The sequence below is a fragment of the Paramormyrops kingsleyae genome, chromosome 11 (assembly GCF_048594095.1).
Source record: "Paramormyrops kingsleyae isolate MSU_618 chromosome 11, PKINGS_0.4, whole genome shotgun sequence".
Taxonomy (NCBI): Eukaryota; Metazoa; Chordata; class Actinopteri; order Osteoglossiformes; family Mormyridae; genus Paramormyrops; species Paramormyrops kingsleyae.
In genome coordinates, this window is record NC_132807.1 from 25806965 (window position 1) to 25829718 (window position 22754).

Sequence of the window (22754 nt, forward strand, 5' to 3'; positions counted from 1 at the left end):
ACTGACTGCCGGGGTTCTCGGACACGCCGCATCTACTCCTGCCATTCCGGAGTTCACTCCCCCCAGGCAGCCCTAGAGACCCGGGGTTCCTCAGATGGTTTTCCAAGTAAGATTGAACCGTGTCCTCACTCCTTATGATTTTACGACAGCAAACAAGCATCGGTATTCAGATTACATTTCAAAAGGTTAACGGACTATTAGTCTTGGATGGGCTCAAAGGTTACAGTGACGGATGTTATAGTGGGTGTTATAAAGTGCAGCTTAGTTGAGACCGTATCTACGGTAATGTAACAAAGGACATTCAACAAAATAGCCGGATGTTTCTACAACCAATCAGGCAGATTTATAGGAAAAGGTATGACTGGGAATTGGTTGCACTATGTACCAAAGGCATGCTGGATTGACTGCTCTGAACTGGACTCCCCACTGCACAAAGGTACTGGGAGCCAGGACAATCTGGAGAGTCCCAGGGAAATGGGATTAACTGTGAACTCTGTATGTAAACTCTTCCTGTCAAGATCTTCCTAAATGTTTCTGAGATCTCAAAGTTTGTCTAATTTTGAGAATTCTTAATGAATTTCAAGTTTACCTTTCGATGTTTTACGACTGACTTAACCAAAAAGTTGTATTATAAAGGCCCTCCCTGAAACACGATGAAAGCATATATTTTTCAAAAGGACTTTCGGTGGAAATGAATATGAAAGACAAAATATTTACTTAAGCTGGGAGAGGGAAAGGGGGGGGTGCCTTTTTTGAGGTTTAAAATCATAATACAAATTATACAAGAGGTGCAGAACATTTGACACTGTCCATTGCAATAGAGATTTAATAAATTAATTCAAATATAATTGTAAAAATCATCCACCACAAAAAACGAAGGGAACACATACAGCTCCATTAAGGCTTTCGTGCAGAATTCTGATTCCCATACTGCGATTTACAACTGAAACACGTTTCCATTCAATGGGGCCACACCGTAGGTAAGACGACACGCTGCAGTACCGGCTCGTTCACGCAACTCAGGAGAAGCACACTTCTCATCAGCAGGACGGAGGCGGGTTGTTGGGTTTGGACCTGTGGATACTGGGTCACCGACGAGCTCGGCACCCGTGTCACCTGTGTCTGACTAAAGTAATAAATGTAAAAGGTGAACGAGGCGGCTAGGTCCACCTGCGAGGCTGTGCCGCGCGGCTGCGCTGCATGGTTGCGCTGCATGGTTGCGCTGCATGGTTGCGCTGCATGGCTGCGCTGCATGGCTGTGTGCAGGAGGTAAGGATGCGCACTGCCGCCATGACGGTGTGCTCAGATACAGTAACGGTGTGGACGGATGTCCCCCAGGTACAGACAAAAACAATTTCATGTTCATGTGTGAGTTTCAGCTGATCTTGTATGCGGTAGTGTGCATGCAATTCTGATATGACAGACATAATGCTTTTTTTTTGTAAAGTAGTCGTTGTGGCCAGAAAAAGCTGAAAAGTAGCAAACCTCGTGCTACAGAAGTGTTCAGAGCTGAATGCAAAAGTAAATGCTTGTGCCCGGCGTGTGAGGGGACCCTGGAAGGGGGGGGGGTGCTGTATGGACAGCTGCTGGTTCACCACGTCGTCTGAGGTCCCTGGAGTATGGTGGTCACTGCAGACAGCACGCTGTGGAATGCAGGGGAGGCGAGGGGGGGCACAGACCTGAGCTTCAATCAGCATTTGCATCACAGTCATGTAGCAGACGCCAGAGAAATGTGTATCTGTGTGAATATGACCACTGTCACAAATGCACAGTTAATTTAAAAAGTGAATACATTTCTGCCAGCCCTTTTACATATTTATACTAATCATACAGTACTATGCAAAAGTCTTAGGCGGTCAAAGAAAATGACGTTTTAATGATCTCCACGCTGGTGTACGACTATGACATCATGTCCGTCAAAGTGTGTCAGCTTAGCCATTTCAAACCCTCTCCTGAAGTCACCACAGTACAGTACAGTGCCGCCACCATCCAATACGCCAAGGTGTTTTTTGACCTCGTATAGCTAAGCAATACGTCATTGACTTTAAATAAGTAAATTAATTAAGTGAGTTGGTGGAGAAATTGAACAAATACATGGAATGGCTGGGGTGCCCCTGAGGAGAGGTTTGGGAATTGAAGCGCTGTTCATCTAACCATCCAATAAGATCTTTTGGGACAACAGAATATATTCCTGCTAGTTTTCATTGTGCTTTTGTTCCGAGCAAATTTAGACATTGACTGCCTAAGACTGTTGGATGGTACTACATGTTCTGGGTGTATCCCAGCCCCCACCCCAACCCCAGCCCCTGTCCAGCCTGGGAAAGGATCCAACACCCACCCCCCCGACCAGTATAAGTAGTTGGATGATGGATGGATGGAAGTATTTATATGCACAGCAGTCTGTTGTTTATGTAGTCCCCATTAAAACCAGAGGGATCCTTAAGAATGGCAAAACAATTATGTTTAAATGCTACAACCTCCCCATCTTCTGACAGACTCCAGCAGGTCATGTGGTTGCTGGAGACACAGCCTTGTAAATGAAAGGTTGCTTGTTCAATCCCAGCAAATGATGGGCTCTTCTAGCTCCCTTTAGCACAGTACTTTATAGAAAATCTTAGGTGATGTGTTCAGCCAACACGTACAGCGCCAGCTATGTGACTGGGACTGAACTGATTGGTGTCTAAAAACGGTGCTACAGCTGCCTACCCCCCCTTGTCATCTGAACAAGGGGTACCCTTCTCAACTCCCAACCCCCCCTAACCAAAACAAGGGGCTCATTTCGCTCACTAAATCTGCTCTGGGCTGCAACAGGAGGCATTAATACTCTGTGGGGTGTTGGAAGGAAAAGAAGGCAGCTGGGAGACAGCCATCTTGACTACTTATTCGCTCAGCTGCTGTTTTGATGCAAGGTGGTGTGTGTGTGTGTGTGTGTGTGTGGGGGTGGGGGTGGGGGGGGCTGACTGAATTATGCTGCCAGGCGCAGACCAAGTACCAGTGGCCAATCGCTGACACAGCTACGGCCATATCACACCAAGAGAGACGATTACGTCCCAGCATGCACTTGGGGTGGCCGTACGAGAAGATGGCGAGGAATCAGGAAGATTCCGTACCATTTGTACGGATTTTAAAAGTATTTCTGTAAAACAATAAGCCCTCTTCAAAGGTAAGTGCAAACTGTTAGTCTGGCTGTGGTCCCACCTGTCAGGCAAACAGATGTGGTTGGTATGTGAGCAATGCAGCCTCAGGTCAGATGTTATCCATCTTGGATCAGCAGGTGTCCTGATCTGCTTCCACACTGTATTAACCCCTTTAAAATTCCACTCATGGTCAACAGTGAACCTTGGCCTGGTCTGGTACACTATCTTTTCTAGCCCTGATGTCTTTGGACTTTGTCAGCTCCAAATCTGATTCATTTGACGCTTTTATCCAAAGTCACTTAGAGTAGAACGAAGGGATAAAATGTATGTATGCTCCATGGGATTCGAACCCATGACCTGCCATAATGCTCTATTTCTTGAGCCGTTGTCAAGAAAAGGCTTCACTGGCGAGAGGAAAACCCACGTTTGTGCGTATGAGGTTGTGCCAATACACGTGCACGCCCAGTCGCTCGCACGAGAGTGCAGTAGGTGCATGCCAGACCGTGCCTGCCACTTAGGTCTTTGAAGACGAACGCTGCACGCCAGAGTGGGGCGGCCGAGTCTGGGGTGGGTGATGTGGCGTACGGACGTCACCGGACACTCACAATTCCGCACCGATTCCGCGAGACACTCCTTGTCCAGGGACACGTCCGTCTGCGCATCACGCATCTGAGGAGGAGGAGGAGAATCACACGACACAGCCCAGGCTGCTATGGAACATTCACCATGTCGACGCGTCGCCGTGGCGACATACCTTCAAATGCTCTTTGAGGCATTCCGCTCTGGTCATCAGACGCTTGATCTGCAAGGAGCCGGATTTACACGTGAAGGGGGGGCCACGGACAGAGCGCCCCCCCCAAGGCCTCAACGAGACCTCACCATTCACACATGGGGCCCCATTACTATCCGACAGGCTCGGCTCCTCTCACATATGGTTCATATTTGCAACACTTCTGAGCAAAGCATTAGATTATGGCAGCATCTGAATTTATTTAGACGCCCATAAAAGTTCAAATGAAGGGGCCCAGCGATCCACAGACTTTAATCTTTCTTTGGGCCGGTTGTCAAAACCGACTGAATTATTGCAGACTAAATGAAAGGAATAACAAAAATCTCATAATAGTAGAGCGGATCCCTTTATGTACACACACAAACCTACTAAAAAGCCAGAGGACGCCCACTGATCGGTGGAGAACGGTTTTCACGGCAAAATATGCAAATATTTTGGTGTTCGGGGAATAACATTGGAAATTTACAGGGCCTGGTATAGAATCTGGGCCTCGATCTCATGGTCAGTACTAGGATGCAGGGCCTCGACAGGCCACCAGTAACGGAGTTTAAAGGAGTCAGGAGTGAGTAGGGAAGCTTCCACAGGGCAATGAAGCGAGAGTTTGGGATAAGGTTGGTGTAAAGACTCCTTCATAGCCGGCCAAAAGTCCTGCTGTATGCTTCCGTATCTGACAGGAAATCTGTGCTGCATGGCATTAAAGCTCGGCGTGGCATTTCCGGTTAGTGTGGTGTCACTGTCACTGAAGGGGTTCGACCAGATCCTGCTGGGTATAGAAACAATCCTCACCTCAGCGTGGAGAAGCTCCTTTCTCCGGCCCTGGGGCTCCGCTAGGAGATGAGAGACAGTAGTATCAGCACGATTATAATCCCGCTACACTCACTTTCACCAAGTTAAAGAACATCTCACATCTCCTGGCTAAGACCTGTTGTTGGTTCAAGTGCCGGCTGAGAGACTAAAGTTGAACTTGTTGTGAAATACCCATACAAAAGACAACATGTCAGATATACCGGAATAATAAGCTTCAAAATCCCCCCATTTAGCCGCCAGATGCTCTGATGCAAGTTTGTCTAAGAGAAAACAGCAGGAAAAATAAAATAGCCTACAGCTGCAAAGCATGATGGGAACCAGACCCACTGTCCAAATTAGCCCCGATCTGGATCTCGCATCTCAGTAAGAGCCCCCCCCCCCCCCCCCCCCAGATGTATTGCAAGGCCATGCAAAACGCTCCCTGGTTAAAGATAATAGCTTTGACTGGTTTCCAGCACGCTGCAGTGCTGGGGAACGAGCCTCCCGCTCACAGCAGGAACCAGATGGCCAGGGCTGCGTGCCACACGCACGCACACACACACGCACACACACACGCACACGCCGGGCTCCAGGACTCGTCTGGCTCCTGGCTTCCTCCCCGCCATTAATCCCTCACCTCCCACGGGAAGCTAATATACACCAGGCCGCAGCAAGCGGGGGCCCTTCCACGGAAAGGAGAGGTAAGGGGCCCGTCCGCAGCTCGTTCCGTCACCAACAGGCCCACGACCTCTGACCTCTCAGCTGGAGCATGCTCACTGCATTTTTCCCCTAAGCTGGGATGCAGATGGGACTGTTGTGTGTGGCTCTATTACCCCACAGAACAAAAGAGTCCGCTTCTGTATCTTTATACGCTCCCAGTCTGCTGATGCTAGCTTTATTTTATTTTCGGTTCCGCACACGGCATGGCCAGCTGGAGCGGGTCTGGAGAGGCCCTGGCGTGACGACAGCACTCAGGTGGCCTTTTACCTGCCAAAGCCAGCAGCAGTTCGCCCAGGCTCTGCTGGTACAGGTCCAGCGTGTCCCAGTCCTCCATCCCACTCTCCTCCTGGCAGGAGACAGAGAAACGACCAGGCTACAGCGGGTCAGGATGGAAAAGCGAGCAGCGCCAGGGCAGAGACAGCAGGAGTCCCTCTTTGGGCGCCTTCACCCAAAGGCAGCAGTAATGCCTGATCTACACAGCAGAGCACAGCTCTCTGATACCTCTCAACGTTAACCTTCAGGGAACACAAAATGGTATTATGTTAATGTTTCTGCTAAATGTGTAAAAATGCCCAATCTAGCTGGATGCCCCCCCCCCCAGAGGCCCAAACCTGCCTTGGCCACTGCAGCGGCTGCCACCTCCAAGGCGCCGAGCAGACGAGGTTGGTCCCGGGACATCTCTGCGTGGATGGTGAGGTGAGGGAGAGCGAGAGCGAGAGAGACGAACGAGGGGGTTATGGTGGAGGATCAGGCTCAGCCTGAACAGCCCCTGTGAACATGCCTTCTCCTCTGATTTGACTGCAGATTACCAATGGAAGGGTGGGGGGGGGGGGGGGGACTGGAGGCCCCCACTCGATTAATTACCAAGGCTGCAAAGAAGACATGATCTATATCACTAGGATCTATAACAGTGTGATAAACACTATCGGCATTCTGATTGGTTGCACGTGTGTTCCACTCTTAGATTATTGGCAGAGGATTACCATTCACAGACGAATGCCGAGCTTCACTGAGCACAAGCAGAATGGAAGATCCCCGTCATCCCTGAAGTGCCCTGTGACTCCAGTTCGACAAAACCAACAGACTCCCCCCCCCCCCCCATTACCGCGCAGAATGCCCCTGGCAGACCGCGCCTCCTCGAAGCTCGTCCTGTTGTCCGAGGCCACCAAAGCCTTCAGCTCTTCTGCCCGCGACACGTACTGGTGAACCTGGCAGAAGATGGGTGGAGGTAAGACTCGCATACGCTGGTGAGGAGCAAACGTTCAAGCAAATGCACACAGCTACACTCCCCATGAAAAAACATAGCTGACTGCTGACTCACACAACCTGGCGCACGAGCGTGCACGCACACACACACACACACACACACACTCACAAAATTATTTAATTAAAAAAATAACAGCTTCAAATGTGCAGACGTACATTAATGTTACTCTGACAGACTCAAGACTGACCCTGCAAATGTACGAAGGCAGATTTTATTCTCATTAAAACACACTGAAGATGTGGGACCAGGTGCCTCTACCAGCATGTGCTGATGTCAGCTGAAACCTCTGAGTGAGGCCAGTGAGTGTTTTCGCAGTCAGACTCTCGGCCGAAGCGATGATTAACACCCCCACCGACTCAGGCCGCATAAGAACACAAGCCAGCTGCCCTTCTATAACTGCCAGCAGATAATGTCTGGCCTTAAAAAGTAACGGCTTTCTAGAGTATTTCTGTCACACCCTCACGATTGACCTGACACAAGCACACATATGGCTGCGAGACAGAGTTTGTGAAACCTTTGTAATTATCTGAGCTTCTGCATAAATGGCTCCTAAAATGGCAAATAACATTGTATATCGCTATATAATTTCCTGAACGAAACATGTAAACAGAGAAGAACATGGAAAAAAAAAAATGTGAACCTCTATGGCTGAGCTGAAAAGAGGCTAACTGGTGTTCCAGTCAAATTAAGTATAAATTAAGTATAAAGTGTAAATTCAACATGCCCTGACATTATATCTTTCTCAAAGACACACACACGCACACGCGCACACACACACACACGCACGCACACACACACACGCACACACACACTCACACACACCTTCTGCCGCAAGGCTTCTTTGCGCTGTCTGTCCGTCTCATCTGTGTCAGGGGAAAAGATTTGTGAGTTATATTTACGCAAAAATGTCTTTACCAGCTTCCACAGCTCACACAATTCACTGAGATCAGAGACACTATCAATCACACATAAAAAACACTTTATTAAGTACCCTGCATAATACCAGGACGGATCCCCCTTTGCCGTCCTGATAGATCTGATGAGTCTGGACATTGTAGTTTGATCTCTCATAATACTGTACAAGGTGTCTGAGCGATAGCTGCCGTTGATACTGAATGCTACTCTCCTTTATCCTGAAGATTTAACTACTTAGGTCACGTGCTCAATTTCAGCCATACGATTCGCTGATTGCCTTAATGAAATGTACCTAAGTGGCCACTGACTGTATATCAGAGCAACACGTCATAGCAATATATACATAAACTATATATATATATATAGCCACAGATCATCAGCATACGCATAAGCGACATCACAGCAATACAGAGATCAAATATGAAAAGCCTTCAGTGGTTTATTCCTAAGTGTAGAAAGAATACGCAGAAAGCAATAGTGACAAAACTAGCATTACAAGAGGTTGTTAAACTGAATCTAAATCAGCTGGAAAATTTCACCTGTCCTGGGCGTGCGTGTGAAAGAGCGTGTCACGGTGTCACCCAGAAACGCTCAGCTCTGAGTCTGACTGGTTTTATACCACAGTGCTGTTTTTCGATTATTAGTCGCACCAGTTCACGGTCAACCGCCTGCTGATTTGTAAACAGAGGCCTTAAGCAAAAGGAAAACTGTAATTTGTGGGTAGTGACTAAAAATCAAACGATCCCCCTAAAGCAGTGTTTCTCAGCCGGTCAGCCCCAGACGGTCTACGTTAATACCCCCCCTCCCAGCTCACTGCCAGACAGTCCTGGGAGGGGGCAAACATGTGGACTGGGGAGCTTGGAGGGGAGTCTTGGGGGTGGGGGCGACTGCAAGCTCACAGTGAATGGCAGGTACAAAGTGCTCCAGGCCGCTGCAGTAGAGGGAGAGGGCAGCCGGCCAATCACCATCCTGGTCTTTGTGCACGGCCTGCATCACTAGCGCCTTCTAAAGTGGCGGGTATGGGAACAACAGCAACGTTTCAAAATACAGTCCTGCATTTCTCCTATGCTCACACCATTCTTATTTATAATACAGTCCTGCATTTCTCCTATGCTCACACCATTCTTATTTATAATACAGTCCTGCATTTCTCCTATGCTCACACCATTCTTATTAATAATACAGTCCTGCATTTCTCCTATGCTCACACCATTCTTATTAATAATACAGTCCTGCATTTCTCCTATGCTCACACCATTCTTATTAATAATACAGTCCTGCATTTCTCCTATGCTCAAACCATTCTTATTAATAATACAGTCCTGCATTTCTCCTATGCTCACACCATTCTTATTAATAATACAGTCCTGCATTTCTCCTATGCTCACACCATTCTTATTTATAATACAGTCCTGCATTTCTCCTATGCTCACACCATTCTTATTTATAATACAGTCCTGCATTTCTCCTATTCTCACACCATTCTTATTTATAATACAGTCCTGCATTTCTCCTATGCTCACACCATTCTTATTTATAATACAGTCCTGCATTTCTCCTATGCTCACACCATTCTTATTTATAATGCACAGACGATGGACTCAGTGACAACTTCGCCTTTCACTGTATCCTGCGAAAGACCCAGTGAAGAATCAACCATATTTTTATATATAGGCGAGGCTTTGTTTTGAGCCTGGCCTGCACATTCTGTACTTACGGGAAGGTAGCCAATCACACAGTGGTCGCTTGATTATACTGTTGATTGACATGTATGAGCACTGCCCCTCCCCCCACAGGCACTAGGCTTGGCTTTAACAAAGGCTGTGAATCCACTTTTATATTTATGCTCCCCCCCCCCAGCAAATCAATATGCGGCCGGCCCTCCTCACCGCCTTGCCCAGGCTCTCTGTGCTGGGCATGTGCTCCATGTCCACAAAGGGGTGCGAGAAGAACTGGGGGAAGGAGATCCGAGCATCGGGGTCGCGCTCCAGCAGCCGCAGCAGCAGGTCCCGGCAGGGGGGGGACACCCTGGCCCCGGCGGGCAACTGCAACACAGCCAGGAGACCACCCGCCATGACCCTCCATCGTCCAAGAAACAGCCCACCTCGGCCGGACGTGTACAAACGTCGCCCAGGAAGCCTGGGAGCCGACATGAAGGGTCCGTATAAATAGCACCTCCCTGCGCTGCAGTGCCGGGCCAAACCACAGCGCGACACTCCCAAGGCGGCCGGCCGGGACCAGAGCGCGGCCCCGGCGTCCGCATGCTGGGGGGGGGGGAGCAGGAGCCGTCGGGACGCAGCTCCAGAACACCTCCCAGCCCCACCCCAAAACCAACCCCCCCCACCCCAAGCCAACGCAACCCATTTCCTGTCCGGTTCCAGCAGTGACAGGGTAACCACCTGCCTCAGGGAAAGACTGATTGCCAAGACCCCCTTCCCGCCCCCCCCCCTGCTAGGAGCATGATCTCCTGGCCTAATGACTTCTCCTACACCTGTGTGTCCTTCAGGTAGCGCTACCTTCACCTTGAGCTACCTCTGAAAACCATAATGCTAAACAAAGGGAAAAAGCCTTTGAATACCCTGCAGGTAACCAGCCTCAGGTCCATAGCTCTGCTTATTAGAATGGACCATTTACATTCTTACAGTATTACATGTATCCGATGCTTTTATCCAAAGCAACTTATAATAGAAGGAACAGTTATAATTTACTTTTTAACATGTGCTCCATGGGATTTGAACCCACAACCATTGCATTGTTGGCATAATGGCATTCTTGTTGAGCTACAGGAGCCAAGAAACACGCGCTCACCTCAATGGCGCGGTCGCTACGGATCTTCTCCTCCAGCTCCACATATGAGCGAGAGGCGAATGGTGGACGTCCAAAAAGAGCCTCTATGAAAGGAGGGACACAAAACCAGCACACAGTCAGCAACCTGCACTGTAAACCATAATGCTGCAGTGCAGACGTGTGGAATACAACTGCAGTACAGATGTGTGGAATATAACTGCAGTACAGACGTGTGCAATACAACTGCAGTACAGACGTGTGGAATACAACTGCAGTACAGACACATACAATAACAAAGCAATATATAACTACTGTTCAAGCATACACAGGAGTAATAAAGTTGTTAATACAGCCTGGAATATGAACAAATGTGAGGGCGTTTCTCCCCCGTACCAGGTACTGTACCTTTGGTACTTCCGTAGTGAACCGAGGATGGCACTCTGCTCATCCCAGGGACACTACTATGCAAAGCCAATTTTGTGTCTGTTTTTTTATAACTTAATTTATCATTGTTTTCTGAATTTGTAACTCTTTTCAAGGCGCCGTTTGTATTGTGTTTCAGCGGCAGGCTATTTGCATAACCAATCAACCAATCAAGAAAGTCTTTCAAGTCCCACCCTAAAGTACCAGAAAAGAACCCCATCTGGTTTGGCACTTTAGGTGCTGGAACTCGACTGCGAGTAAATGGAAAAGGGAAAATACCAGCAGTACGGTATCTGGTGTGGTGGAAAAATGCCCTAAGAGGAACAATGTCTAATAATATGCACAATTATGTGCAGCGTACAGTCGCAGTACAAATATTTATTAACAAACACCCTGTCCAGTTGTGCAAGACAGACGGCCATGAATTGCTGTACATTAATCACTGAGCAAATCTTAGGCAAGTAAAGAAAATGTTTATTGCTATTAATCTTGGTATGTATATATTTGGTATGTGTATATTTGCTCAAAACGTAAAACAATTGCTTAAAACAATTTAACATTGTAACATACGCAAATTAAAGGTAACACAATAAAAATAAACAAAGAATTTCATCTCTTCTCCAGAAAGTTACTGATATCTTGTTGGATAACCAGGTAAACTCTGCTTTGGTTCACAAACCTCTCCTTAGGGGCACCCCAGTCTTTCTATGCGTTTGTTAAATTTCTCCACCAGCTCAATAAATTAACTTGATTTATTAAATAACTGAATGGGATATCGATTAGCCAAACAAGGTGGGGTAATGGTCGTGTCGAAAAAGACATGGCTGTATTATATACTTGTTGCAAATGCTGTGGTAATTTTAGATGCTGTTTTGAAATGGCTAAGCTAACAGACTTTGACTGACATAATGTCATAGTACAGCAACGTGAAGATCAGTTACACATCATTTTCTGTGACTGGCTAAGCCTTTTGCACAGTGCTGTACGTAAGATCCAAAGGTCACAGTGTCGACGTGAGTAAACATAATGTACACACAGTGTTTATAAAGATATGTCAGGAGGCTGAGGATGCAACGGCGGCCACAGGACTGCAGGGGGCAGGGCACCTTACCGTACAGGATGACGCCTACGGACCAGAGGTCCACCCGGGCATCATACTGCCGTCGGCACACAATCTCCGGAGCCATATAGAGTGGCGAACCGCGGAGGGCGCTCTGCTCGTCCCAGGGGGACATGTACTGTGCAAAGCCAAAGTCTAAAGACACACACAAAGGAAAATGCAGGGAGTTGCAGTAACTATTAATAAAAACTGTACAGTAGTATATAAGCAGCAAGCCAAGATGGCGGTGCGAGGGCCTTTAAAGCCTTCATTTACTTCATATTTATAGAGCAGCTCATGCACGTGGCTCAGCCTGTCTGAAGAACATGATCACAGTGCTGACTATTTACAAACACAGGAAGTGCGGAGTTTGTGAGCTGAGTGGAGGCCAATGACATTTCTGGGTGGAATGATGCCTGCCAATCAAGGCTGAGACTATTTAATCACCCCCACGCTGAAGCTGCTTTGGCGGTCTAGCAGTTAATGCTCTAAAACATATTTGTATATTTACTGAAGACTACGGATGAGCAAAACTAACATATGCTTATTTTGTCTCAATAAAAACTGAAAATGAATGTGCTACAGCAGTGTTTCCCAGTCCGGTCCGTGGGGACTCTCGGTCCATGTTTTTGCTCCCTCCCAGTATAGATTGTTTGTGGGTTCCCAAGGACCAGACTGGGAACCAGTGTACTAGAGCATGGGAAAGTAGTCAGGCGTGTAATATCAGAAACTATGTATAATTTTTAATTGTCACTGACTGTCTACAGCAGGGGTGTCAAACTTCAGTCCTGGGGGGCCGCAGCCCTGTGTAGCTTAGCCCTTTCCCTGTTCCACCACAAATGATTCAGCTTAAGAGCTGTGTGGTAATTAGCACAAGGAGTTGAATCAGGTGTGTTAAATGAGGGGAAACCAAAAAATGTGCAGGGCTCCGGCCCCCCAGGACTGGAGTCTACTGTGGGGGGGGGGAGGGGGGGTCACAGATGTGTGGGGGTCCCATAGGGAGGAGGATCACCTGCCAGCTTCAGCACGGAGCCGCTGAGAAGAATGTTCTGAGGCTTGAGGTCCAGGTGGGAGATGTTCCGTTCATGAAGGAACTGCAGGGCGCATGCTGTAGGCAGGTGGGGAACGGAGACAGGGGTCACCATTCCGACACACGCGCATTCCTCAGAATAATATCCCAACAGGCAGGAGCAGCCAGCCACCTGGATTACACTTACATTGATGGTGGACCCTCACCTATCTGCTGCAGGAAGCGACATGCTACCCTCTCTGGGAGCAGACGGCGGCTGCGGATGAAGCGGGACAGGTCTCCTCCGGAGCACCACTCCAGGATCAGGTAGATGTTCTCCGAGTCCCACTGCAAAGCAGAGGTGGAAGATGCTCACTGCTTAGTGGGACACCACCTGCCAGCCACATCAGGAATCTGTGGGGTGTGCTCTCTTAGGGTGGTCCTTCAGAGAGATGTAAGGACCTCTGTTTTAGGTGAAGCTACCAAAAAAGCGTCTACCTGGAAGTCCTTCAGCTGCACGATGTGAGGGTGTCGCACCGTCTTCAGGATTTCGATTTCCGTGAGCAGGTTCTCCATGGAGGTCTTATTCAGACTCTTCTTGCTTACGACTTTCACGGCCACTGCTTCTCGATTGTCCCCCTGTAAACCCAGGAATTATACTCCATACACTGCCGGATCATATTTCTAGTTAAACGCAGACCTGTTCCACACACCAAAGAGAAAACTATTCGGTTTAGTTTAAGAAATAAACAGCAGCAACAGTAATGTTTCTATGAAACTAGATGAGTGTGCAGCACTAACCTTCCTGTATGCTTTATACACCGTGGCATACGTGCCACTGCCCAGCTTCTCGGTGAGAATGAAGCCGGCCAGTTTCGGAGGAGCAAAGCCGGAAGCCATACCTCCAGCGGCACGAACCCGACCGGACGACCCGCGATCAGGACGGTGTGCGCTACCAGCGATAAGATCACAGTTGTGTATATATGCAATTCAGCCAGATATATCACTTCCACTCTTTTCCTGTATCACGTATAAGCAACCGTGCAGTAAACCCAGTGTGTTTTACGTATAAAGACTTTTTACGGTCTCCCACAAAACATTTGTATTGATTGCCTGGGTATATCGGGGTATGACTGCCTACACAAGCAAACTATACTATTACCAAGAACAGCAAATCCAGCATCACGATTCGCATTTCTGGACTTGCTGTAAACCAGATGACGACGCCATCAGCTGCTTCCTGACGTCGACTGGCGCTGCGGGGGAACCGCGCCCTCTAGTGTCCGGATCCGGCAGCGACGTCAAGGCGCGTCGCCTGATTTTTTACGTCATCATTCTATCTAAATAGTAGTGCTCTTCACAACATATTTGGCCCAATGCCCTTAGCGAATCTTTAGCAACAACAATAGGAATGTGATATGTTACTTTAAGACCAATAACAGCATAATATAAAAAAATTAGTTATAAAGTCAATGGGAGGACGCCCAGAAATATATAGGACTGTAATAAAAAACGAGCAGCAGAGGATACGAAAACTATATAGAAGTATGATTTTTCACGGAAGATTTTTAAGTTATTTTCATTTGATTGAGTTTAGTCGCGTACAATTATATAGCATCCTCAGATTTTTACTGTACAACCGCAAGGGGGCGCCGTGTGGCCACTTTCATTCGCCTTAGTAAGTAGAACCCGGAGTCCCGGCGCCGTCATTCAGTGCGCGCATTTAAAGATGGCGGACCGCATGGCGGCGCGCCTGCAAGCTCAGGAGGAGCAGATACAACAGCTGAGCTTAGAGGTGAAACGTTTGCTGGAAGGACTGTGCGGTGAACAGAATGCCGCGCACAGCTTCGCCCCGTCCCCGGAGCTGGAAGGCCTGAGAGCCGAAAATGAAAAGCTCAAGTATCGCATCGTACATCTGCGACGGGGGATTCAGGCGGAGCTGGAAATGGGAGCGCAAGGCCAGGAGCACGCCGCAAAATGTCATGGCAAGCAGGCGGAGAAGGAGGGAGAAAAGACCCAGGCAAGCACCGGAGCGGACGCCGATCGCCCCCCGCTAAGCGTGTCCCAGCGTCCCTAATGCTGCCCTTTATCGCGATTGCAGCACCGCAGCACAGATCGTCCAAGTGACAGCCGGTGTCTCGAAATAGCCCGTCATTGAATGCCATCGGGGTGCAATGCCTCTGATAGTCGGAATAGCGGTTCTATATCATTTAGTACTTCTCTCAAAAACTGCTAAACTCTCGCCTGCTGAATATCTGCTTCACAGTTTTAAAGTAGCGAAATCTGTGCGTGCCTACATCGTATTCATTTTAGTATCTTTCTGGACTGTTTTGTCACAGGTGCAGACTGTGCCTCTAAGAAAGAAGGATGAGAAGCAAAAGCCGGAAAAGACTGAAAAAACCAATGGGATGAACAAGGTACCTCCTCAGAGGAAAGAGGTATAAGCATTAGCATTCGTTAAAATGTTTATTATTATTATTATTTTATTATTATTATTATTATTATTATTATTATTATTAGCAGTAGTACAGCATGTGTCTAAAAAGTTGTGGGGTTCCGCCTTGGCAAGGTATCGTGAGCAGACTTATGTCGTTGATTAAGCTGGTTATCCATTTATTTAAACTAGAGGTGTGTCCAGCGTCAGCCCCAGATAATTACCTATCTGTCATAGACGTATTAAACTGGATGTTGTTGTATTCAGATTGTCTGCTTCACGTTATTCGTTCAGGTTTTCTCAGTGGCTCTGGTCTGACTGGTTTGCCTGTGCTCTGTGTTCAGCCACACCCCTGGCCTGCCTATGTCGCTGACCGCCTGCAACTGTACGACAAGCTGAAGATGGAGAGCGATGCCCTGCTGGCCAAGCGGGCCGTGGAGAGCCAGCCCATCACTGTGCAGCTGCCCGATGGCAAGACTATGGAGGCCCAGTCTTGGGTGACCAGCCCCTACCAGCTGGCCTGCAAAATCAGGTACCAGGGGTGTGTGGAAGAGTCTGTAGAAGCCCATAAACAGCCTGTACGTCATTTCCACATTGCAGTGTGTGACTCAGTGGGGTAGACTACTGTGCTTGTAATCGGAAGGTTGTTGGTTCGAATCCCAGGGTCAAGTTGAGTAATTTCACTGTTGGGCCCTTGAGCAAGACTCTTAACCCCCGGTTGCTACAGGGCCTGTGTGACCCTGCTTTCTCAAATGTATGTCACTTGGATAAAAGTGTCTACTAAATAAATAAAATGTTATGTTTGCCTGAGTTACAGCATCTGCTGCTCTCATCCCCTAGTGGCAGGGAATCTCAGTACCAGGTACTGGCTGTTGGATATGCCACTGGCGTCTCTCCCAGTCAGGCCGCTACTGACATAGTGATGGTAACTGGTGCAGCAGTGCGGTCTCAGCCACACCCTTACAGAGTCTCTGTCAGACTGGGGCTTTCCAGCGTTGCAGTACCTGCAGATACATCAGCGGTGCCTCTCTCAGCCAGGGCCTCGCTGACAGCGCTGTGATCTCGCGGGTGGATGGTGAACTGTGGGACCTGGACAGGCCGTTGGAGAGGGACTGTGCCTTGGAGCTGCTCCGCTTCGATGATGAAGACGCCCGGGCCGTAGGTGTCCTCCTCCTCTTCCCGTCGTATCCACACCTTCCTTCCCCGTTGCCCCATGGCTCCTCTTCCTCCTCCCCTCTCTCTCAGGTGTACTGGCACTCCAGCGCCCATGTCCTGGGAGAAGCCATGGAGCAGTTCTACGGCGGCTGCCTGTGCTACGGGCCGCCCATCGAGAACGGCTTCTACTACGACATGTTCCTGGACGGACATCGGTGAGGCTCCCCTGAGCCGTGACATGGTCCCTTATCCGCCGAGTCCCCTGCCTGACTCCGGTTTGAGCCCCCGTATTCGTGTATCCTGGCCAGGGGGGTCTCCAGCACCGAGTTCGGCGCCCTGGAGGGAATCTGCCGGACTGTGATGAAGGAGAAACAGCCCTTTGAGAGGCTGGAGATCAGCAAGGAGACGCTGCTGCAGATGTTCAAGGTGAGAACACTGTCTCCCTATTGGATATTGTTCCATCAAACGTTAATCTAATTCTTCTGCACCTTCCTCAGTCTGTTGGTGGATATTGCTTCCTGCTGAAGTTATTAGAAAATTTTACACCTAGTTTAATTTTGTGTGTATTTCAGTATAACAAATTCAAGTGCCGCATTTTAAATGAGAAGGTCACCACCCCCACCACTACAGTGTACAGGTAGGACACACCCTGCGACTGGCTGTCGATCTGTAGTCTGTACCGGACACTATCTTAGATGACATCATCTCATTTCCGCCTCTGCTGTCTCCTGTGATAGATGCGGGCCCCTTATCGACCTGTGTAGAGGGCCACATGTCCGACACACTGGAAAGATCAAAGCCATGAAGATCTACAAGGTGTGTCCCCAGTATGCCGCCTGCTGTTTCGGCGGTTGCCGTTGTTATGTGAAGTCACGTGGCTTCTGTCATTCCGCCACGCCTTCAGAATTCCTCGACGTACTGGGAAGGTCGCTCAGACATGGAGACGCTGCAGCGCATCTATGGCATTTCCTTCCCTGACACCAAGATGCTAAAGGAGTGGGAGCGTTTTCAGGAGGAAGCCCGGAACCGGGATCACCGCAAAATTGGAAAGGTAGCCATTAGCCTTAGCCACTGTTCCTGAGGCCACCAGCAGAGGGAGCCCTCTGACCGACAGCACGCTATGCCAGACAGTCTTGCCTGCACCAGCTGGTCCTGAGACTGACTCACCCCACTCTCCCTGCTGGACATGCAGCAGGTGGCTGACAAGGAAACATTTCTCTAATTTTTATGCAAAACCTGATGTATTCATTTCCATATTCCTTTTACGTTTATTACACTGGTCATATTCATCGTTTCACATGACTTGGCACGACTGCCACACGCTGTCAGCCAATGAGAAGCTTCCATGTATCACATCTTTAGGAGTTTTGTCTTTCTTAACTAGCACTTTGAATGCTCCTCCGGCACAATCACCAAACGCTCGCCCACAGTCTGCATGTCCCCGTTCTTCCCGATGCAGGAACAGGAGCTGTTCTTCTTCCATGAACTGAGCCCTGGGAGCTGCTTCTTCCTTCCCCGGGGGGCCTATCTGTACAACACCCTCACGGAATTCATCAAGGTGAAGCAGTGATCTACCGACCCTCGGTGCCCACCTGTGACCGCTGGGTCCTTCGTGCAGGGTCTTTGGTCGGATTCTCGGCTTCCCGCTAAGACGGGACAGCATACCAGATGAGCCTTGTGTTAGCGTGCTAGCATGTTAGCTTGTGTGTCATGCTGCGGTGGGTGTGGTGTCGTGTGATGAGGCAGCTTTCGTGGCCGTTCCATTGCTGCTCGCTGATGCTGTCTCTCTCTCAGGAAGAATACTGGATGAGGGGCTTCGAGGAGGTGGCCAGCCCCAGCATCTACAACAGCAAGCTGTGGGAGACCTCTGGCCATTGGCAACACTACAGTGAGAACATGTTCTCCTTCCCCGTGGAGCAGGACATTTTTGCCCTCAAGCCCATGAACTGCCCCGGACATTGGTGGGTGTGATAGCGTTTCTGCCCTCACGCTAAGTTTCAGTTGCTCTATGACTACATTTGTGCAAAGAATCAAGATTGTTGTTTTTACGTTTTGGAAGCCAAAGTTTGCCAGTTCAATTACCAGGAAATGCTCTGTTCTTATGGTAATCTTTGTTCCCTGTGAATTTTCAGTTGCCTGTATTGTAAGCTGTTTAGTGATGAAGCTGTCTGCTAAAGCAGTAGTTTGAGTTGGTTAACTCATCTCCATTTCTAACTAATTTGTTAACCAGCATGCCATGCTTTTCTGACTTTTCCATCATCATGTGGAGCTTGATGTCCAGGTTGTAAGGCATTAAACCCCCTCCCAAACTGTTCTGCTTATTTGTAACTAGGGTTGCGAAGGGGTGGTAAATTTGCTGAAACTTTCCAGAAACTTTCCATTACATGGGAAGTTAAACTGAGGAATTCTGAAAATATTCCGACTTTCCATGGGAAAACCCATACAGCCCTATTTGTAACCCCATCTGTGATGGCACTCTCCCTTTTCCTATAGCCTTATGTTCAGCCACCGGCCACGGTCGTGGCGGGAGCTCCCACTGAGGCTGGCCGACTTTGGCGTGCTGCACCGCAATGAGCTGTCGGGGACGCTGACGGGCCTGACCAGGGTACGGCGGTTCCAGCAGGATGATGCCCACATCTTCTGCGCCATGGAGCAGGTAAGCAGGCCAGGCCAGCAGGCCTGATGCATGATCTGTCTCCTGATCCCTTAATCTATACTCTCTGGAAGGTAGGGACTACTGATTAGCTGCATTTTACACTGGGCAGAACTGTCAGAATGATGAATAAGAAGTTTGCATGACCAAGTGAATTAGTCTTCGTTTGGTATGAATGTTTTAGTTTAATGTTGTTACTCGTCTGTCTTGGTTTTCAGTACAGGTGAGCTATTATGTAATTAGGTGTGATTTGAGAAATTAATGTAATGTAAAATATGCTTTAAATTGTTTTGGAGTGCCAGTTGATGAGTTAGGTGGTACAATTTTTAAATTGCTAAAACAAACAACTTCTGTTTATAGACATGCTTGTGAAAACATTCCCAAATTATTTGATAATTTGTGAAATTTGAACTTGAATAGCTGACAGCAATTATTTCTAAGTACTTTCGTTGATTTTTTTTCCATGAGCTAAGAATGAGTAATTGTTGGTTAATTTACATATAATGAATAAAACAGTGTTCGCTCGGGGGGGAAAAAAAATCAGTGACATTCAGAAATATCCAGTCATTTTTAATCAAGAAATATTTCTGTTTACTTTATTGCGGTTTATGAAAATGCCCTTGGAGAGAAACAAGATTATGATTCCGTCATTCATTCAATTAAGCCTAATCATAAAGAACTGACCTCAGGCAGGCCAGGATTCTAAAGCATTGGGTTGCTGCCACTGACACCGTCCTGTTCACCGTTACTCTCCTCCTAACTCCTTTTTGCTCTTTTTCATACAGATCGAGATGGAGATGAAGGGATGTCTGGACTTCCTTCGCAGTGTGTATGATGTCTTTGGATTCTCCTTCCAGTTGTTCCTTTCCACACGTCCAGAGAAGTTCCTGGGTGACATTGCTATCTGGGACCAGGCCGAGAAGGTAATGTTGGGTTGGAGATCCTATCTGGAAAAAACGAAAGCTTGCGTGATCCTCACCCCATGCAGTACTGTGAGCTTCGCTGGCCAGTAGAAGACTTTCTGTGTACATCTTAAAGTGTGTGTTGTATTCTCTGTCCACAGCAATTAGAGAACAGCCTGAATGAATTTGGGGAGCCATGGAAATTGAATCCTGGAGATGGAGCATTCTACGGTCCCAAGGTGGGTTTGATCTTTCTCTGAATTTGGAATTTTTTCTAGAAATGTATTGTTTTGGTACATAGATCAAGGTTCTGGTATCTGGCCCTGTAATGACAATGTGTAGGTGTGATGTTTCAGATTGACATTAAGATCAAGGATGCCATTGGACGATACCATCAGTGTGCCACCATCCAGCTGGATTTTCAGTTGCCAATACGCTTTGACCTCAGCTTTGTTGGGTAAGTCTTCAGACGTGGGCTCTGTTTAGTTATGGCTCACACATAAAGTGTGAGTTGAGACTTCTGACTAGTGATAGCCAAATAAAGCTTCATGAACCATTTGCTGTATTTTAGACCCCACTAGATGGTGCTCTCTATTCAAAAAAAGGAGTCAAAGGATGCTCCAATGCAAACCAAGAGCACCATCTAGTGGGTTCAAAAAAATACGGCAAATGGCTAAACAAAGCTTTGTGAACCATCACTCCGACTGACAACAGTGCCCAGCCTGAGCCTTGGGAACATGCTTGAATGCCATAGTCACTCCTGCTGTCCACGGTCCCTGCAGGAAAGATGCGGATGACAAGGCACGGCCGGTCATCATCCATCGTGCCATCCTGGGCTCAGTGGAGAGGATGATAGCGATCCTCACTGAGAACTATGCTGGGAAGTGGTGAGTGTTACACCTTAGCAGAAGAATGATCAGGGTGTGGACATTTCTGTGCGTGTTAGTGTGCCAGCATGTGTTTAACTGAACATTCTGTTGACAGGTCTAGTTAAATTTCACATTTTGTGTGATTGAGCCAAATTAGTGTAAAATAGTGTAAAAATTGTTCAGATCATAGTCAGGTGGTCTGTATCTTTCCATAGGCCTCTCTGGCTGTCTCCACGTCAGGTCATGCTGGTACCAGTCAACCCCTCCTTTGAGGAATACGCCAAAGCGGTACACCTCCTACGCCTTTAATTGTCTGTTCTGCTTTTCCAGAAGCTTCTCTTTTTGTGTAGCAGTACATAGGCTTTACAAAGTCCTGCTGGGTAGGATTTCTGTCAGTCTCTGCTTGGGTTAACCCACTTAGAACATCAGCGTGAACAAAGGGATTTTTAAGTCGGCTAGTGATTGACAGTGTGTGATGATCCCACTCACTTGGGTTTCAAAGCCTCATTCCCCCCCCACGTCTGTGTCATGTCTGGTCTGCTCTTGATTCAAACTCCGTATTTGAAGTAACGTTACTCTGCCACTCAGGTGTGTGAGCAGTTTGTGGAGGCCGGCTTTATGGCAGATGCTGACCTCGATTCCAGCTGCCTTCTCAACAAGAAAGTCCGCAATGCCCAGCTGGCCCAGTACAACTTCATTCTGGGTAAGAGAAGCCGGATTTCCGTCAAAATAGTAGGCACGAGGGATTCAAGCATAAAATCTTAAACATAGTAAAAGTCATTTGAGTGTAATGCAGTTGTTTCCTTTCTGTGCTGTGTGGCAGCCAATTTAATATGGTGCTTCTGGTACAGTTTCCTTTACGGAGCAGAAAGTTAAACACCCTTTGTCACTGTGTCAACCTGTTTTTATGACAGTGGTGGGGGAAAAGGAGAAGATGACGAACAGCGTGAACGTGCGGACGAGGGACAACAAGGTCCACGGCGAGATGCCAGTGGCAGAGGTCCTAGCCAGACTGAGCCTCCTGAAGCAGTCGCGCTGCAGATGTGCAGAGGAGGAGTTCTGAGGAAGGGGGCAAGGAGTTAATCCCGATCTACCTGCCGCTGCAGGGTTCCCTGAGACTGGGGATGAAAACCTGGAGATCTGAGGGACTTCACGATGTTTGAGTTGGAAGAAAAACAGAGTAATAGAAGCAGGAAGTGCAGATTTATCAGAACCAAGATATAATGGCTCAGGATGGCAAGGAGAGGAACGTAATTTTGACACATAATGTCATCAGTGTTACTGCTGTTACTCAACAATCTGACTGAATGCTGTCAGCCCAGGTGTTGAGGCAGCATCACTACAGTCAGTTGTTTATTCATGACTAAATTCCATGAATGGAGCGTAGGGCATGTTTTTAGAAAAGTTTGGTGTAAAATGAAAGTTAAATAAAGGGTGCAGACAGGTTAGTATTTTGTGCTGTAATATTTGTCCAAATGCTGATCGGAAGGGAATGTAAGATGTTATGCGAGATGTTGGCAGAATGCCACTGCTGGGTATAGATGCAGCAGACTTGCTGTGTCGCTCTGCCAGATCTATACTGTCTGCCTTTTGTCAGTGACGCCATAATGAGGGGGGACAAAGAATTGTGCAGTGAAACCCTGTATCTCCCCGTCACTCTGGGAATAAGGGAATAAACTCCTTCAGTGCAAAGTGTTGTGTTTTTTTCCCTTCTGTTTTGCATCTTAATACTGATGTATTGGCAGCCTTTTTCGATGCCGGTTGTTTTGTGACGTCTGCGATTGATACCTTTTGTGTACAACACGAAT

At 48.0% G+C, this 22754-nt stretch overlaps 2 protein-coding genes across 3 annotated transcripts; one reads left to right on the forward strand and one right to left on the reverse strand.

Annotated features, from left to right (window-relative positions):
* Positions 1–808: 808 nt before the first annotated feature.
* ulk3 (unc-51 like kinase 3) lies at positions 809–14210 on the reverse strand. 2 transcript variants are annotated; one of them, XM_023819684.2, is made up of 17 exons: positions 14096–14206; positions 13735–13885; positions 13432–13572; positions 13161–13281; positions 12937–13032; positions 11937–12080; positions 10424–10506; positions 9505–9660; positions 8515–8620; positions 7523–7563; positions 6539–6641; positions 6049–6113; positions 5701–5779; positions 4714–4754; positions 3892–3939; positions 3743–3806; positions 809–1643 (listed from the first exon to the last, which is right to left on the reverse strand). In XM_023819684.2, exons 2-17 carry the CDS (start codon positions 13831–13833, stop codon positions 1627–1629), a joined length of 1404 nt encoding a protein of 467 aa, XP_023675452.2. In that variant the 5' UTR covers positions 13834–13885; positions 14096–14206; the 3' UTR covers positions 809–1626. The 2 variants fall into 2 exon arrangements, with proteins under 2 accessions (XP_023675452.2, XP_023675451.2); XM_023819683.2 differs by having other exon boundaries at positions 13735–14210.
* Positions 14211–14601: 391 nt separating this feature from the next.
* tars3 (threonyl-tRNA synthetase 3) lies at positions 14602–22638 on the forward strand. The gene is made up of 19 exons (XM_023819682.2): positions 14602–14953; positions 15273–15371; positions 15712–15899; positions 16402–16525; positions 16613–16737; positions 16831–16948; positions 17095–17159; positions 17260–17338; positions 17427–17573; positions 17982–18080; positions 18317–18483; positions 19016–19178; positions 19961–20098; positions 20239–20316; positions 20434–20534; positions 20860–20964; positions 21162–21234; positions 21535–21649; positions 21861–22638. The coding sequence occupies exons 1-19, from the start codon at positions 14663–14665 to the stop codon at positions 22007–22009; spliced, it is 2424 nt and encodes an 807-aa protein (XP_023675450.2). The 5' UTR covers positions 14602–14662; the 3' UTR covers positions 22010–22638.
* Positions 22639–22754: the final 116 nt, after the last annotated feature.

What these genes read in the sequence shown, in the direction of transcription:
- ulk3 (XM_023819683.2), bottom strand. Translation starts at nt 13,833, where the DNA reads ATGGCTTCCGGCTTTGCTCCTCCGAAACTGGCCGGCTTCATTCTCACC. An exon ending in CTCCGTGCTGAAGCTGGCAG is followed by an intron (nt 12,081 to 12,936) that starts GTGATCCTCCTC and finishes GTGTGTCTTTAG; the next exon opens with ACTTTGGCTTTGCACAGTAC. An exon ending in GCCTCAAAGAGCATTTGAAG is followed by an intron (nt 3,807 to 3,891) that starts GTATGTCGCCAC and finishes CCTCCTCCTCAG; the next exon opens with ATGCGTGATGCGCAGACGGA.
- tars3 (XM_023819682.2), top strand. Translation starts at nt 14,663, where the DNA reads ATGGCGGACCGCATGGCGGCGCGCCTGCAAGCTCAGGAGGAGCAGATA. An exon ending in CCCACCACTACAGTGTACAG is followed by an intron (nt 17,160 to 17,259) that starts GTAGGACACACC and finishes CTCCTGTGATAG; the next exon opens with ATGCGGGCCCCTTATCGACC. An exon ending in GAGAACTATGCTGGGAAGTG is followed by an intron (nt 20,965 to 21,161) that starts GTGAGTGTTACA and finishes ATCTTTCCATAG; the next exon opens with GCCTCTCTGGCTGTCTCCAC.